The sequence below is a fragment of the Bufo bufo genome, chromosome 6, assembly GCF_905171765.1.
Source record: "Bufo bufo chromosome 6, aBufBuf1.1, whole genome shotgun sequence".
Classification (NCBI taxonomy): Eukaryota; Metazoa; Chordata; class Amphibia; order Anura; family Bufonidae; genus Bufo; species Bufo bufo.
Genome location: NC_053394.1, coordinates 248191204 through 248207562, shown reverse-complemented (window position 1 = coordinate 248207562; position 16359 = coordinate 248191204). Strand labels below are relative to the sequence as shown.

Sequence of the window (16359 nt, the reverse complement as noted above, 5' to 3'; positions counted from 1 at the left end):
TGAGAAAACCCCTAAGCCATCTTACTGGCTTCCTAAACATCATTGCCTGACATTAATTAAAATTTCTAAACTCACTAGATAAAGTTATTTTGCAACATTCCCTCCATGTTGGTCCTTCTGCCATCCTGACTGGTTCTTTTGCAAGGGTGAACATGGCAAAAGCAGTCTAGGCTGTAAGTCTCTGCTTCTCCTGACACACATGGTGGAGATAGGGTCCGGTGACATCATGGAGGAGGGGTGATGCCCTCAGTAAAGATCATCATGGAGGAGGGGTGATGCCCTCAGTAAAGAGGGCATGCGGTGTGCACACAAGCCTGCAGGGAACCAGATGTGGGTCATGGTGTTAGATGGTGACCCCTTCCTGGAGCACAAAAACACTAAAGAACAGAGGTTACCATTGCATCATATGATATAATAGAAGAGCAGAAATTCAGGCCTTTTCACCTAATATAAGAATAAAAGTAAAAATCACTGCATTACAAATGTTTTTACAATAACTGTCTATTGATCTGAGTGAGTAATGCCAGAGTGCTTCTTGAAATCTCTTATAAAGAATATTTCTTAATAACAAATATTTGCCTTGGACACATCCGTGTACTTTATTTCATCTCTTTACTTTTGCAGGATGTTGAATTTGCAAAGGCCACGCTTCTGGAAGGCCTGAATAATGCAGAAGATGAAACGGAGATGAAAATATACCTTCTATCTTTGAAGAACGCTCAGCTCCCTGAAACTATTCCCATCCTACTTCAGTATGCAGAGGAGCACACAGGAGCAGTGAGCAGCACCGCACTCTCTGCTCTGCAAGCCTTCCCAGCAGAAGTTCTATCTATTGAGGTAGGGGGAGGCTTTTTCAATTGCAAAGTACTGTATATGTCAGGAACATGCAGACTGTTTTTTATTCCTTGTTATTTGTCTCCCATAATAAGGCAATATTTCTTTCCATTTTGGCACTACTGCAGAGAATACCTGTTGTGTACATGATACATGTATAGTGGACCTGTCAATCATGTGCACACTGTAGTCTTTAAAGTCACACATTTGTCTAGTGGGTTGGTAGGAAACATATATTAGAATCTCACACTAGTACAAAATTTAGTTTTCAACTATTGTCCTTATAGTTCTGTAACTTTCCAGATGTGTTTGCGTTTGATACTTGTCATTCTAGGCTATATGATTGACAGCTTGGCACATTTTACATTATATAAAACTTTGGGTATATTCACATACACTGCTCAAAAAAATAAAGGGAACACTTAAACAACACAATGTAACTCCAAGTCAATCACACTTCTGTGAAATCAAACTGTCCACTTAAGAAGCAACACTGAGTGACAATCAATTTCACATGCTGTTGTGCAAATGGGATAGACAACAGGTGGAAATTATAGGCAATTAGCAAGATACCCCCAATAAAGGAGTGGTCCTGCAGGTGGTGACCACAGACCACTTCTCAGTTCCTATGCTTCCTGGCTGATGTTTTGGTCACTTTTGAATGCTGGCGGTGCTTTCACTCTAGTGGTAGCATGAGACGGAGTCTACAACCCACACAAGTGGCTCAGGTAGTGCAGCTTATCCAGGATGGCACATCAATGCGAGCTGTGGCAAGAAGGTTTGCTGTGCCTGTCAGCGAAGTGTCCAGAGAATGGAGGCGCTACCAGGAGATAGGCCAGTACATCAGGAGACGTGGAGGAGGACGTAGGAGGGCAACAACCCAGCAGCAGGACCGCTACCTCCGCCTTTGTGCAAGGAGGAACAGGAGGAGCACTGCCAGAGCCCTGCAAAATGTCCTCCAGCAGGCCAAAAATGTGCATGTGTCTGCTCAAATGGTCAGAAACAGACTCCATGAGGGTGATATGAGGGCCCGACGTCCACAGGTGGGGGTTGTGCTTACAGCCCAACACCGTGCAGGACATTTGGCATTTTCCAGAGAACACCAAGATTGGCAAATTCGCCACTGGCGCCCTGTGCTCTTCACAGATGAAAGCAGGTTTACACTGAGCACATGTGACAGACGTGACAGAGTCTGGAGACGCCGTGGAGAACGTTCTGCTGCCTGCAACATCCTCCAGCATGACCGGTTTGGCATTGGGTCAGTAATGGTGTGGGGTGGCATTTCTTTGGAGGGCCGCACAGCCCTCCATGTGCTCGCCAGAGGTAGCCTGACTGCCATTAGGTACCGAGATGAGATCCTCAGACCCCTTGTGAGACCATATGCTGGTGCGGTTGGCCCTGGGTTCCTCCTAATGCAAGACAATGCTAGACCCCATGTGGCTGGAGTGTGTCAGCAGTTCCTGCAAGACGAAGGCATTGATGCTATGGACTGGCCCGCCCGTTCCCCAGACCTAAATCCAATTGAGCACATCTGGGACATCATGTCTCGCTCTATCCACCAACGTCACGTTGCACCACAGACTGTCCAGGAGTTGGCAGATGCTTTAGTCCAGGTCTGGGAGGAGATCCCTCAGGAGACCGTCCGCCACCTCATCAGGAGCATGCACAGACGTTGTAGGGAGGTCATACAGGCACGTGGAGGCCACACACACTACTGAGCCTCATTTTGACTTGTTTTAAGGACATTACATCAAAGTTGGATCAGCCTGTAGTGTGTCTTTCCACTTTAATTTTGAGTGTGACTCCAAATCCAGACCTCCATGGGTTGAAAGATTTGATTTCCATTTTTTTTTATTTTTGTGTGATTTTGTTGTCAGCACATTCAACTATGTAAAGAACAAAGTATTTCAGAAGAATATTTAATTAACTCAGATCTAGGATGTGTTATTTTTGTGTTCCCTTTATTTTTTTGAGCAGTGTACATTGGGAAAAAAATTCATGCTGTTTTACTGCAGTTTTTTTTGTAGTTGTGGTTTTTATATGTGAAACATAATAAATAAATACATTTTAACTATGAAAATCACAGCAACATCAAAAAGTCCAGTAAAACCGCATGCCTTTTGTCCTATACTTTTTTGACATGCTTTTAACCACACCTTATCTGCTAGGCCCCTTTCACACGGGTGAGAATTCCACACTGGTGCAATGTGTGAGGTGAACGCATTGCACCCGCACTGAATCCGGACCCATTCACTTCAATGGGGCTGTTCAGATGGGCGGTGATTTTCACGCATTACTTGTGCGTTGCGTTAAAAAATCGCATCATGTTCTATATTCAGCACTTTTCACATAGAAAGTGCGGATGCGGTGCGATTTTCATGCATGGTTGCTAGGAGATGATAGGGATGAAAGCAACCCCGGACCCCATTAAAGTGTATTCTTTGTATTATTTTCCCTTATAACATGGTTATAAGGGAAAATAATAGCATTCTTAATACAGAATGCTTAGTAAACTGTAGATTGAGGTGTTAAAAAAATTTAATAAATTAACTTACCTGTTACAATTGATCGAGCAGCCGGCATCCTCTTCTTGCTTCTTATTTCAGGACCTGCAAAAGGACCTTTGGCGAGCGCGGTGACGTCAGCACAGGTCCTGCTGAATGAAGATAAAAGATTTCTATCTTCATTCAGCAGGACCTGCGCTGATGTCACCGCACTCACCACGTGGTGAGCGTGATATTTTTTAAAACCTCAATCTACAGTTTACTAACCACTCTGTATTAAGAATGCTATTATTTTCACTTATAACCATGTTATAAGGGAAAATATTAAAATCTACAGAACACCTAACCCAAACCCGAACTTCAGTGAAGAAGTCCGGGTTCGGGTCTGGGTACCACATTCAGTTTTTTGTCACGCGCGTGCAAAACGCTTTTTCCCCCGCGCGATAAAAACTGAACATTGGAATGCAATCGCAGTCAAAACTGACCTTGCTTACCTACTCGCACAATTTTCCCTGATCACAGATGAAACGCATCCGGACCTAATCCAGGCACGCTCGTCTGCAAGGGGCCTTAGTTTGTACAGTTTTCAACCCCCTAATTCATGCCTTTAAGAGACATTCTGTTTTGCTCCGTCCTAATACATGTCTATGGGGGCACATAATAGTTCAATTTGTTTCCGTTATACATAATGGAAAAAATATTCCTGTCCACAATTTTTTTGCTATGGGCGCTTAGAGTTAGTCCACAAAAAACATTTATCACCTAAGGTGGGTTACAAATGTTTGATAAGTGGTGGCCTGACCACTGGGACCGCCATAATCACTAGAACTGGGACTTTGAGCACCCATTTTGTAGGTGTTTGAATGGAACACTGGTCATACATGCGCAGTACCTCTCCATTCAAGGTCTATGGGACCAATGCATTGTATTGCTGGAAATCACCCAAAGTCATTACTACTGTGTTTATGGCAGCAGTCTACACTTTCATGGTAGGGCGTTCTCCGTGTACTTTATTGCTGTGATCAGTACATGCCATAAAGTATACATTTTTCACAGCTAGTACAGTACAGTATGCCGTACAGTATCGGTGCATGTGTCCTACATTGGCGCACTACACAGATGCTATCAGACTTGGCAGCCCTCTGTGTAACAAGTTACTGTTATTAAAAAATAAAATTACTTTTAGACCAGATAAAATAAAAGTACTTTTAAAAGCAATATTTTCTAAAAGCACAACCAATGAAAGAAAACTAGAGGAAACACAACATTTTTGGAACAGTTCTGGAAAAGAAATACACTGAGCAAGGACTTACAATCAGACTAAAGTCGTGACAAAGTCAGCCCAAGTAGATTGGATGGTACCTTGTACATTACCTTCGGTTAGCGCTGTGCCCCAATAGTGTACTGCCATATATTATGTAAATTACCATATAGTGCCATATAGCAGGGATTATAAATATTGGCCAAGCAACCCTTACATATAGCTACCCAAGTAGCAATACTATGCTACAGTACTTCCATCTTCATACTCATAAACAGCAATGCCACATAAAGCCAAAGTAAAAACCACCACAATATGCTCACATAATACTAACATACATTGACAGCTCTAGACCATCTGTGGAAATGGAGGCTCAGAAGACAAACAAAGATGGAGACATCCGGTATTTGAGACAATGTGAACACATTGCCATTGTACAGGTAAAATATCCACCAAAGGAATGACGGGGTCTCGGGGCCCTATTAGATTTTGTGATATTTGGACAGAACAATTACAGATGGATGATAAACATGTCAAACAGCATCGGCCTGTTACATGATGCAAAATAAATGTGGGAGGAATTATTGCCACTCCCATCATTGTTCCCCCATTAAGCTTTAATGGTTATAAACATCACATCCCTAAGTACACCAGGAGATGTGTTGTTCGATAATGATGCACGTTTCATCCTGATGAAAGATGCAAATCATTTGCGTGGTTATCGGCTGACTGGCGGCATGAATATATGGGCTAATTATCGGGAACAAGTATTTCTGTGAATGGCTGTTTTCAATAATTGGCTCAAAAAATTCTCTAATAGGACTTTAAAGGGGTTGTCTCATCTGAGACATTGGTGGCATAACATTAGGATATGCCACCAATGTCAGATAGGTGTAGGTCCTACCTCTGGCACCCACACCTGTCTCCAAAACGGGCCCCCAAAAGTGAGTGGAGAGCAGCCGTGTATGTGAAACCACCCACCTTTAATTTCGATGAGACTACCAAAAATAGTCGAGCGCTGGCATGGCTATCTCTGGCAGTCTCATAGAAGTGAATGGAGCAGTGGTCATGCTTACATGGTGCAGTCTCCATTCATTTCTTTGGGACTTCCCATAAAAATGAATTCAGAGCATGCTGTGCATGTATGGTGCACTCTACTTCACTCTCTGGGGTATGTTCTTTAGATAGGTGCCAGTTCTACCTCTGGGACCCGCACCTATCTGACATTAGTGGCATATGCTATAAATATGCCACCAGTGTCTAAGATGAGACAACCCCTTTAAGTCTGTGTGCATTTATTCATAAAAATGTTGAATTACTATATTAAATTCTTCAGTCATTCAAGTGAGCTATGAAGGACACATAGTACATAATGTTTGCATGCATGCCATGATTAATCTTTTGATTATAGGTGGTGAAGGACACCTTGAAGCAAATCCTCCATCAAACACATAAAGAGTATGATAAAAAGAGCCAGCTAATGGCAGCAGAGACTCTCTTGTCTACAGATGTTTCCATGGTGGACCTCAACAGCATCTCCGCTGCTCTGGATTTAATGGACAATGAAACTTCCAATTTACTTCTCTCCAAACTCCACCACAAGCTCGGACCCCGTCATCAGTTAATGTAAATCTTAGCATACTATGGACTGTAATGTGGAGCCTGTGGAATATCAGAATGATTATTCAAGGATTGTTAAGTAGGACATTTGGGGATAAAAGACCATAGTGAGAATGATCTAGTGATCAAAATCCAGAACATGTTGTTAAGTTGCTAATACTTTCGGTCATTTATGTTTACACACTCAATGGATATATTCTTATTTGCCACATAGGAAGACTATGAAGATCCCTTTTAAAAATGACTATTGGAGAATGTTGCGACCTGGTAGATCCACTGTGTTTTCTGGATTATTATCTGGTAAGTTGCAGAACTTAAAACTAAAATCCAGATTCAATAGAGACAAGTTTGCTATCTGGTGCAAATCATCATAGCATCATGCTGTATGTGTAACGTTAAATAGGCCTACTAGTAATTCTCTAGATGTACCAATGCTCTAGATAAATATAGACTTGCTTGATCTGCTTTCCCAGTAAAGTGTTTTTGGGTGTATTGCAAGTTTTTGCTTAGCATATGTTACAGGATACAATGTTGTTTGATGCTCCCCTTTCTTTCCTCTGCTCCTTCATCATCATACTCCATACATGTGGAAGGAACTTTATGGATTCAGAATACTAATACTAAGTGTCAGTATATGTAAACGGTTACTCATCTGGTAAATGCGTCAGGTACATCTATGAGCCCATTGCAATGTATTGGTTATCCTGAAGCTACCTTTTCCTTTATAACACACATTTCATATTGTTTTCCAGCCACAAATGATACAGGATCCACCTATGGTCTGGATCTTTTGTTCACAGAGACTGGGTTATTGAAACGAAGCATATCTGATATTACACTGTATAACGACAACCACCAGCTTAAAGCAATGCAGGTCAGCTATGATTCCATTTGCAATTAGAGCTCAGTAAAGTACGTAAACCTTTCCTTAAAATGACTTCATACCCTACGTATTTTTTACTAATTAAAACCAGATTTTCATAAATATAACTTTTTTTATAACTTGTGGTTAGTTTTCTGCTGTAGGTTATTGTAATTTTGGATGTGATTTATTGACTTTTGGGACCATAGGCATGGTCTGTGACCTGAGCAGAGGTCATTGTGTGTGGAAGGAGAGTATGTGACCATCACCTATTGTGAACGGTGGATCCTATGTTATCTATACATAGATGTTTAACCTTTAATTGTAATCCTGCCTGTTATGATAATGAGATGGTTGCTGAAAATTAATCACTTGAATGGGGCTGAGCTGCTCCTAGACCACATGACACATAAACATGACGTCACTCGACCTAGGAAAAGCAGAGAGAAGCACTCACAGGAGCACTGCCTTCTCAAACAGCTGCTTGGCAGGGGTCCCGGCTGTCGGACCCCCACCGAATAAAAGAAGTCTCTGAAAACCCATTTTAGACTTCATGTCTTTTGAGAGCAGCTAAATTGACACAATGGACAGCTTCTGACCCCATTGAGTTCTATGGGAGAGTTTTCTGGGCATGCTCTGTGACCTGGGCAGCACGGTGGCTCAGTGGTTAGCACTGGTGCCTTGGGGTCCTAGATTTGAATCCGACCAAGGACAACATCTGCATGGAGTTTGTATGTTCTCCCCATGTTTGTGTAGGTTTCTTCCAGGTAATCCAGTTTCCTCCCACACTCCAAAGACATATTTATAGGGACTTTACATTGTGAGCCCCATTGGGGACAGTTGGATGCTAATGTCTGTAATATAGAATATAGTAGTGCTATATAAGTGCATAAAATAACTAAAAAATAAAAAAGGTCAGTAGGGAGTGGATAAGCAGAAATATCTGCGATTGTGAACAGTGGATCCTGTGTCATCTACTGTATACAGAGGTGTTACTTGTCATTGTCATTTTGACTGTGGTTATAATGATAATAGTTACTGAAAACATGACCTATTATAAGAGTGGCCAGTGTGAAAATTGGATATCGGGCAGCAATATGTGATGCCAGTACAATGCCAGATTTTCTTGACTGTGACATATGGATACTTCTTTTCTATGGATTTGGAGAGTTAAATACTGCATTAAAGAGGCCCAAAATCCACATGGAACTCTTGTGCTACACCTTGACCACCCCTGTTATTTGTAGTTCTTTATGTACATGAACAGGAAGTAAACCAAGCATTATGAATACCCAATGTTTTGGGCCTGCTCCAGGTACATAACCTGTTGGTATTTTATTATTTCCATTAATTATGGCATTCATTCTAATGTTGTATCTCTTTAAGGTATCTATAGAAGCTCAAGGCCTAGAATCATTAATGGGTAATGAAGAAGCAGACAATGAAGAAGAGGATGCGATGGTTGGAATGTCAGCTGTCTTGTTAGGCATTCAGCTGAGACCAGTTGTGTTTTTCAGTGGGTACATGGATTTAGTGACTAAAGTATTTTCAAGCACTGGAGACCCAATCAATGTAGTCAGAGGGAACATACTGCTGGTTGATTATCTTCAGGTATGGTGAAATCCTAAAATAAAATTTGAACTGTTGATGGAAAACAAAAGAAAAATAATTACTTAAAGGGGCTTGTCCAGTTTTAGAAAAGTATGGCTGCTTTCTTCCAAAAACAGCATCATACCTGTTCATAGGTTGTGTGTGGTACTGCAGATCAGCCCCACTTACTTCAATCTGCAATACCAGACATAACGCATGGATAGATGTGTTTTTTTTAAGACAGTAGTAATGTTTTTCTTACCCTGAACAGCCACTTTAACCGATATGTTCACCTTTTCAACAAATGCATTTAAAAGTCTTTGCTATAAATCTCCTATTGTTACATGTCTAGAGGTCCTGTGCAGACTTATGTGGTTTGAATGGTAAAATTTAGGATCTATTATATCAGAGTGTTTTTAGTATTGTAATGAAAAGCTTAATGGATTAGTTGCAAATAACTTATAGTTTTTTTTCCCCTTTATGATGTTTTTTAAAGCCCTCACAGCATGGCCAGACTCACAGTGGCGATCATACTTACCTAATCTCAGCTACTGGGTTCCAGCTCCATCACTGCCCCTCTGGGTCTGCAGGGTCCGGGTCTCCCCATCTCAACATCTAGTTTTATGTGTGGCAGCACTTGACCCAGCAGGTTTAATGGGGCACATCACCCAGTGACTTGCCAGATGGGTGACATATGAGCGCTGTGGGCAGTTATTGGCTCCAGCAGTCAAGTGCCCTGTGTCAAAATAAATGTTAATGCAAGGAGACCTAGGAGCTGCAGAATTGGTGGGGAAGTGATGCATCCAGAACCCAGTGGTGGGGATCAGGTAAGTATGATCATCATAAGGAATCTGGCAACAACAAAAAGATGTGCTACATTCCATATTACTGAGGGGTTGTTAGGGTCTCAAAATATTCAGAGACCAAGACACAATATTCATATGTTAAATTTTCGATCCCCCTCCCCAGCACCAGTGCTAAAGGTATATTTGGATGGACATTCCATTCAGTGTTATCAGTACATGAGAATACAACACCACATATCTATTACATCCAGTGACGTCTTCCCTGATGTAGACATTCTCTTTCCTCATCTTCTCCATTTGGCACAGACAATACATGACAACTTCTATCCGCCATGTCTCGTCTCTGCAGAATTTGCCACACAGAAGTCTTAGGTTCCTAATTTTCCATCATCCTCCCCAACTTCTGAACACCCCATCTGGTCACCCCCAATACTGTGACTGCTGTGCTCCCCAATGCCTCCAAGTACTATACTTACAAAGTAACAGTGCCATACAGATAGTTCCCAAAGTGTTCCCAAAAGTCTCACCAATAATAATACTAATACTCTCCCACAATGCCCTCCTTAATAATAGTGCCACTTACAGTGATAATGCTCCTCAAGAGTGTGTCTATTAATAGTAGTGCCTTCCATATTGTGCCCAATAATAATAATAATGCCCCCATAGAACCCCCAGTAGTAATAATGCCTTATAGTTCCCCCAAAGTGCCCCCAGTAGAAATAAGGCCTCCCCATAAGGCCCTCCTGTGGAGCCCCCAGTAGTTATAATGCCTCCTATAGTTCTCCCTGTAGTAATGCCTCTAGTATCTCAGTAATTATAATGGCCCTTTTTAGTGCCCCTTGTAGTTATAATCCCCCCTGTAGTGCTCCTAGTAGTTTGATGCTGTTTTTTTCCTATAGAGAAGGTCATGTAAAAATGCAAAAAAGCTACACTATGTCACATTTTAAAAAAGACGTCAGAGAAACAAAAACAGCTAATTAACAAAAAAAAGCCAGTAGCAAGAAAAAAACACCTTGCATGTCCTGCATTTTATATTTCCTATAAACCTTCATTTTTTTTACTGCAAAAAACACACCAAAAACACAGGTACAAACAACACTACTGAGAGCACAAAAGTGCAGAAAAACTCCCACAAAATTCCATGTATGAAAGAATACTAATTACGTTTTGTGTGAATTTTGAAAACTTACAGTACTTCTTCAGCCTCTTATAATTTTTCAATGCTTAGACTGATTTATCTGTGCAGATTACTCATCTCTACTTATACTGAGGCATTTAACATGACAATTTGATGTAACGGCAGTGTCTTCAAATCCAATTAAAATTCTAGCACCAGAGCAATGACTATGTGCCAGGGACTTGACTTTTTGTCAAATACCTTCTTTGTTTGGTTGTCATATTACAGAAAACCAACAGTGATATGCCCTGGGTGCAGACTGGATGAGCCGAAGCAGACGGTTTTATTAAGTTGTTCTGGCTGCAGTGTGCTTTTAGTGCTGTTTGACCTTGTCTGATTTGTACTCCAAATTACATAATCAGTTTCAAACTGGTAGAAGAATAATCTAGAGCACATCTGTGAGGCAGCCTACAGCTTCTGGGTCATGCGCATGGGTTTCTCCACCATTATCTGCAGAAGATGCTTGCAGAATGAAGATGTAGGTCCGTTGATGGAAACAGTTATGTATGCTCAGAATATACCAATGTGCAGGGGCATTGCTAGGGTCTCAAAAAGATCTGGGGCCCAAGCCCCAATCAATATGGCCCAGTTCTCTATTCTCTGAATCGACCTCCCCCACACTTTCCTGTACTTGCTATACAGCAGCACATACCTCTCACATCCAGGGCCTCTCAGGTGACGTCTCCTCCGATGTAGATCTCCTCTGTCATCATCTTCTCCATTTGGTCCGGACAACTTATTTCAGCTGCGCCTCGTCTCTGCAGAGTGTGACACACAGACATCTTAGTTTCCTCATATTTCTATCATCATCCCCCAACCTGGAGTCCCCACAGTGTTATCCTGCTGCTCGCTGTGCTCCCCAATACCCCCAAATATTATCCTGAAGAAAAATTTGTGTCCCCATAGTAATAGTGCTTCTCCAAGTCCCACCAATAGTAATTCCCTTCTAGAATGTCCTCATTAGTAATACTGCCTCCTACAGTGCCCCCAACAGTGATAATGCTCTTGCTCTCCAAGAGTGCCTCCATTAGTAGAAGAGCCCTCCAGTATTAATAATGCCCTCACAGAGCCTCCAGTAGAAATAAGGCCTCCTATTGTTTCCCAGTGGTAATAAAGCTTTCTACAGACCCCTCGGTAGTAATAAGGCCCCTCATAGTGCTCTTTGTAGAAATAAGGTAAGTGTGAGAGAGGCGCTCATAGGGTAAATAAGTCAAGATACAACAGCTTCCTTCAAAAAGCAGGTGGATACGATAGACTCACCTGTTTTGGTTGCACCGAGATTAGGTGCAACTGTATTGCAGGTAGGCTGTGAGATTTGTAGGCACAGGTTGGTGCTGCCAGATGCGTCAGAGAACCCTTGGGGCGAGGGCCAGGTCGCCACTCGGGTCAAAATTAAAAAACGTATCTCAGCTTGTCACGATGGAGTGATCCAGCTAGTAGACGATCATAAGGCGCATAACCACAACCCGATGCAGGATACAATAAAGTTTATTACGAGACAACGCGTTTCGGGGTCTCAACGACCCCTTTATCAAGTCTACAAGGAACATAGATAGTAAAAAAATATAATAAAAAATAAATGGTGAAAAATAGATATACTGTATATGTACTTTTAAAAGTCGTATATGGAATTTGATATATAGAGATCTATGGGTATATATTTGCATGAATAAATAAATATATAGATAAAAAAGAAGAGGAACACCCAATTTAGTGGGGCAAGTGCATCAATAAATATAAGAAAATATACAGTACAGACCAAAAGTTTGGACACACCTTCTCATTCAAAGAGTTTTCTTTATTTTCATGACTATGAAAATGGTAGATTCACACTGAAGGCATCAAAACTATGAATTAACACATGTGGAATTATATACATAACAAACAAGTGTGAAACAACTGAAAATATGTCATATTCTAGGTTCTTCAAAGTAGCCACCTTTTGCTTTGATTACTGCTTTGCACACTCTTGGCATTCTCTTGATGAGCTTCAAGAGGTAGTCCCCTGAAATGGTTTTCACTTCACAGGTGTGCCCTGTCAGGTTTAATAAGTGGGATTTCGTGCCTTATAAATGGGGTTGGGACCATCAGTTGCGTTGAGGAGAAGTCAGGTGGATACACAGCTGATAGTCCTACTGAATAGACTGTTAGAATTTGTATTATGGCAAGAAAAAAGCAGCTAAATAAAGAAAAACGAGTGGCCATCATTACTTTAAGAAATGAAGGTCAGTCAGTTAGCCGAAAAATTGGGAAAACTTTGAAAGTAAGGGCTATTTGACCATGAAGGAGAGTGATGGGGTGCTGCGCCAGATGACCTGGCCTCCACAGTCACCGGACCTGAACCCAATTGAAATGGTTTGGGGTGAGCTGGACCACAGAGTGAAGGCAAAAAGGGCCAACAAGTGCTAAGCATCTCTGGGAACTCCTTCAAGACTGTTGGAAGACCATTTCAGGGGACTACCTCTTGAAGCTCATCAAGAGAATGCCAAGAGTGTGCAAAGCAGTAATCAAAGCAAAAGGTTGCTACTTTGAAGAACCTAGAATATGACATATTTCCAGTTGTTTCACACTTGTTTGTTATGTATATAATTCCACATGTGTTAATTTATAGTTTTGATGCCTTCATAGTCATGAAAATAAAGAAAACTCTTTGAATGAGAAGGTGTGTCCAAACTTTTGGTCTGTACTGTATATAAAAAGAAATCTAAGTATCTCCTTATATACATACATATACATACATAAATAAATGGATAAATAAATAAAAATAAAAATTACAATGAATAAATAAAAATTAAAATACTTGGTTGAGTGAGTAAATATCTCAATAACATCAATTCATCAGTAGATATATGTAATCATAATATATATATATAATTCATTATCCACATAGCTAACGTATACATAATTCAATGTGACGAGATGTATAATGTTGGTAGGACTAGCATATGTTGATACACAATGGCAGAAAATGTTTACGTATTTAAAAATACCTGTGTCACCCTAGTTTTAAGTGCAGCTGGGTGTATACTGCCTGGTCCTTCTAAAAATGGTGCATGTCAGTGCCTGTGCGGTCATGTAAAACAAGAAGGGAAGGTATTTAGAACATTGGCTAGAAAGGACTAACAGGTAGATATATATCTTTCCCTTTTCCCCTTTTCTCTTTCTTTCCCTCTTTTCTCCCATTCTTTTCCTCTTTCTCCCTTCTCCTTTCTTTTTCTCCCCTTTATTACCCCCTTTTGTCTCTCTTCTCCTTCTATATGTGTATGACTGATTTAGAGAAATGAACTTTCAACTGAATGTAGCAGTCTAAAAAATTAACAAATAAATAAAAAAAAGATGAATGGAGTGGAGGGGGGGGGGGACCCGGACTTAGAAACATTTGCTTTCCAAGGCTTCATTGAGTCCATGTGGTTTTAATGTATACAATTTGAAGATCCAAAACATTTCTCTCCTCTGGACTGTCTTATATCTCTCTGAGCAGTTTACGTCGATCTGTTCAATTGGAGTAATCATCAGCTTTGTAGGATCTTTATTGTGGACATTGAGAAAATGTCGGGACACGCTATGTTTCAGGAAGCCCTTCGTGATGTTTGACCTGTGTTTGTTGACGCATTCCCTGAGTGTTTGTATCGTGCGACCTACATATTGTAGTCCACACTCACATTCCAGGAGGTAGATTATATATGATGAAGAGCAGTTAACAAAACTTTTGATGTGGAACTCTTCTTTTGTGAAGTTGCTTCTAAACTCTTTTCTACGATGGGATATACTATTACAGCACTTACACAGAGTGTGATTACATTTATAACTGCCCACCGTATCAGAAAGCACATTGGTTTTTGTGGGGGGCTCTTTCTGTTTCAACTTGCTAGGGGCCAGTACATTCTTCAAGGTCCTCGCTCTCCTTTTTGTGAAATGTTATGTCTAAGATAGGGGTAGTTTTTCCGAATGTGCCAATGTTTTGTTAGAATGTTCCTTAAATTGGCATGATTCGAATTGTAGGTGGTAATGAACGAGGGTCTGTACTTCTTCGACTCCTCTATTCCTTTTGCTTTCGTTTTAGTCTTGAGACATTCACTTTGAGTGAGGTTCTTTGCACATTCAAAGGCCCCATTTATGATCCCATTTGGGTATTTTTTGTTTTGGAATCTAGATCTTAGTATTTTGCTTTGTGTTGTGAAGTCACCTGTAGTTGAGCAGTTCTGGCGTATTCGTTTAAATTGGCTAAAGGGTATGTTCGTTCTTCCACTTACTGTAATGTGCACTTCTGAAATCTAAATAGTTGTTTCCATCCACCATTTTAAAAAATGTCTTGGTCACGATAGTTTCATCATTAGTGTATAGCAGGAGGTCCAAATATTCAACTGAAGTTGTTGAGCAATTAACTGTAAAATTGAGGTTCCAATCGTTGGAGTTCAGGTAAGACACGAAGGCCTCGACTTCCTCATTATTACCCTTCCAGATGATGATCAAGTCATCGATATAGCGTTTGTAAAACACAATCTTGTTTCTCCATTCGTGTTGGTTATAGATGAATTCCTCCTCCTCCCATATAGAGATTCGCGAAGCTTGGCACGAAACGCGTCCCCATCGCGGTTCCTTTCCGCTGTTTGTAGATGTTGTTTTCAAACATGAACACGTTATGTGTCAGAATCAACCTAATTGCTTCGCTGATGAAAATCCTATCTTTGGGGGACAATTAGTCGTCAATGTCTAGATAGTAGTTAAATGTGTTAATGCCTGCCTCGTGTGGAATATTTGAATAAAGGGAGGCAATGTCCAATGTCAGCCAGCGATATGAGGGGTCCCAGTTGGTGTCTTTGAGGAGTGAAATGAGTTGGGAGTAATCCCGTAAGTAGGAGCAGAGGTTGGTGACATGTTTTTGTAAAAAAAATGTCCACATAGTGTCCAAAATGTCCACATAACATAGGTTACTAGTTAGCGAATTGATACCTGAAATTATAGGTCTTCCGGGAGGATTGATAATGTCCTTATGTACTTTGGGGAGGTAATAGAAGATCACCATAGTAGGAAAGTCTATGGTTATAAATTCTTTCTCCTTTTGTTGAGGACGTGGTCTTCTTCTGCTTGTTTTAATAGTATTTCCAATTTCTTTGCATCTTCTTTAAGGGGATTGTGGGGGAGGGGTTCATAGTACGAAAGGTCTCCTAGGATCCTATATGCTTCCGAGAAAAAAGTGTCTATATAGTTACCTTTATGGTGGGTTGGGTTAAATAAAGATTTCGGTTTGAGATTGGTGTGTATCGTAGTGGTGGGGTCCGGGATTCCTAGATTGTCGTTCTCTTCGTTTTTAGTGACTTGTTTCGCTTTAATGGCGAAGTGCCTCTGTAGTGTGATACTTCTAATAAAACTATTCAGGTCGACGAAGAGTTGGAACTCATTAAACTTCTCGGCCGGATAAAAAGAGAGCCCTCTTTCGAGTAGTGTCATTTGTGCGGTGGTTAGGTTAGATTTAGAGAGGTCAAAAATATTCATTCTTGTGAGGTTTTGTTCCTCTTGGGGCTCTGTTGATCTTGAGGGTTTTTTTTTGTCATCTGTTCTATTTCTCTTCTTGTTTCGGTTTTTAGTTCCTCCTCTCCGGCTTCTTCTGCATTTTTTCTTTTTTTGCCTTTTTGGGGTTGCTCCACTTTTGGTTTGAAGAAATATGTTATAATTAAGGTGGTCCCTGAGGGTTGTTTTAGGGC

The 16359-nt window shown here is 40.9% G+C and overlaps 1 protein-coding gene across 1 annotated transcript in view; it reads left to right on the top strand.

Moving 5' to 3' along the window:
• The window catches only part of LOC121003681 (microsomal triglyceride transfer protein-like), an 86352-nt gene that overhangs the window by 57323 nt on the left and 12670 nt on the right, over positions 1 to 16359 (top strand). Inside the window, exons 11-15 of the mRNA XM_040435549.1 lie at positions 625 to 837; positions 6011 to 6225; positions 6434 to 6519; positions 6972 to 7093; positions 8468 to 8692. Of these exons, the coding sequence (XP_040291483.1) occupies positions 625 to 837; positions 6011 to 6225; positions 6434 to 6519; positions 6972 to 7093; positions 8468 to 8692 (861 nt within the window). The remainder of the gene's footprint in view (positions 1 to 624; positions 838 to 6010; positions 6226 to 6433; positions 6520 to 6971; positions 7094 to 8467; positions 8693 to 16359) is intronic.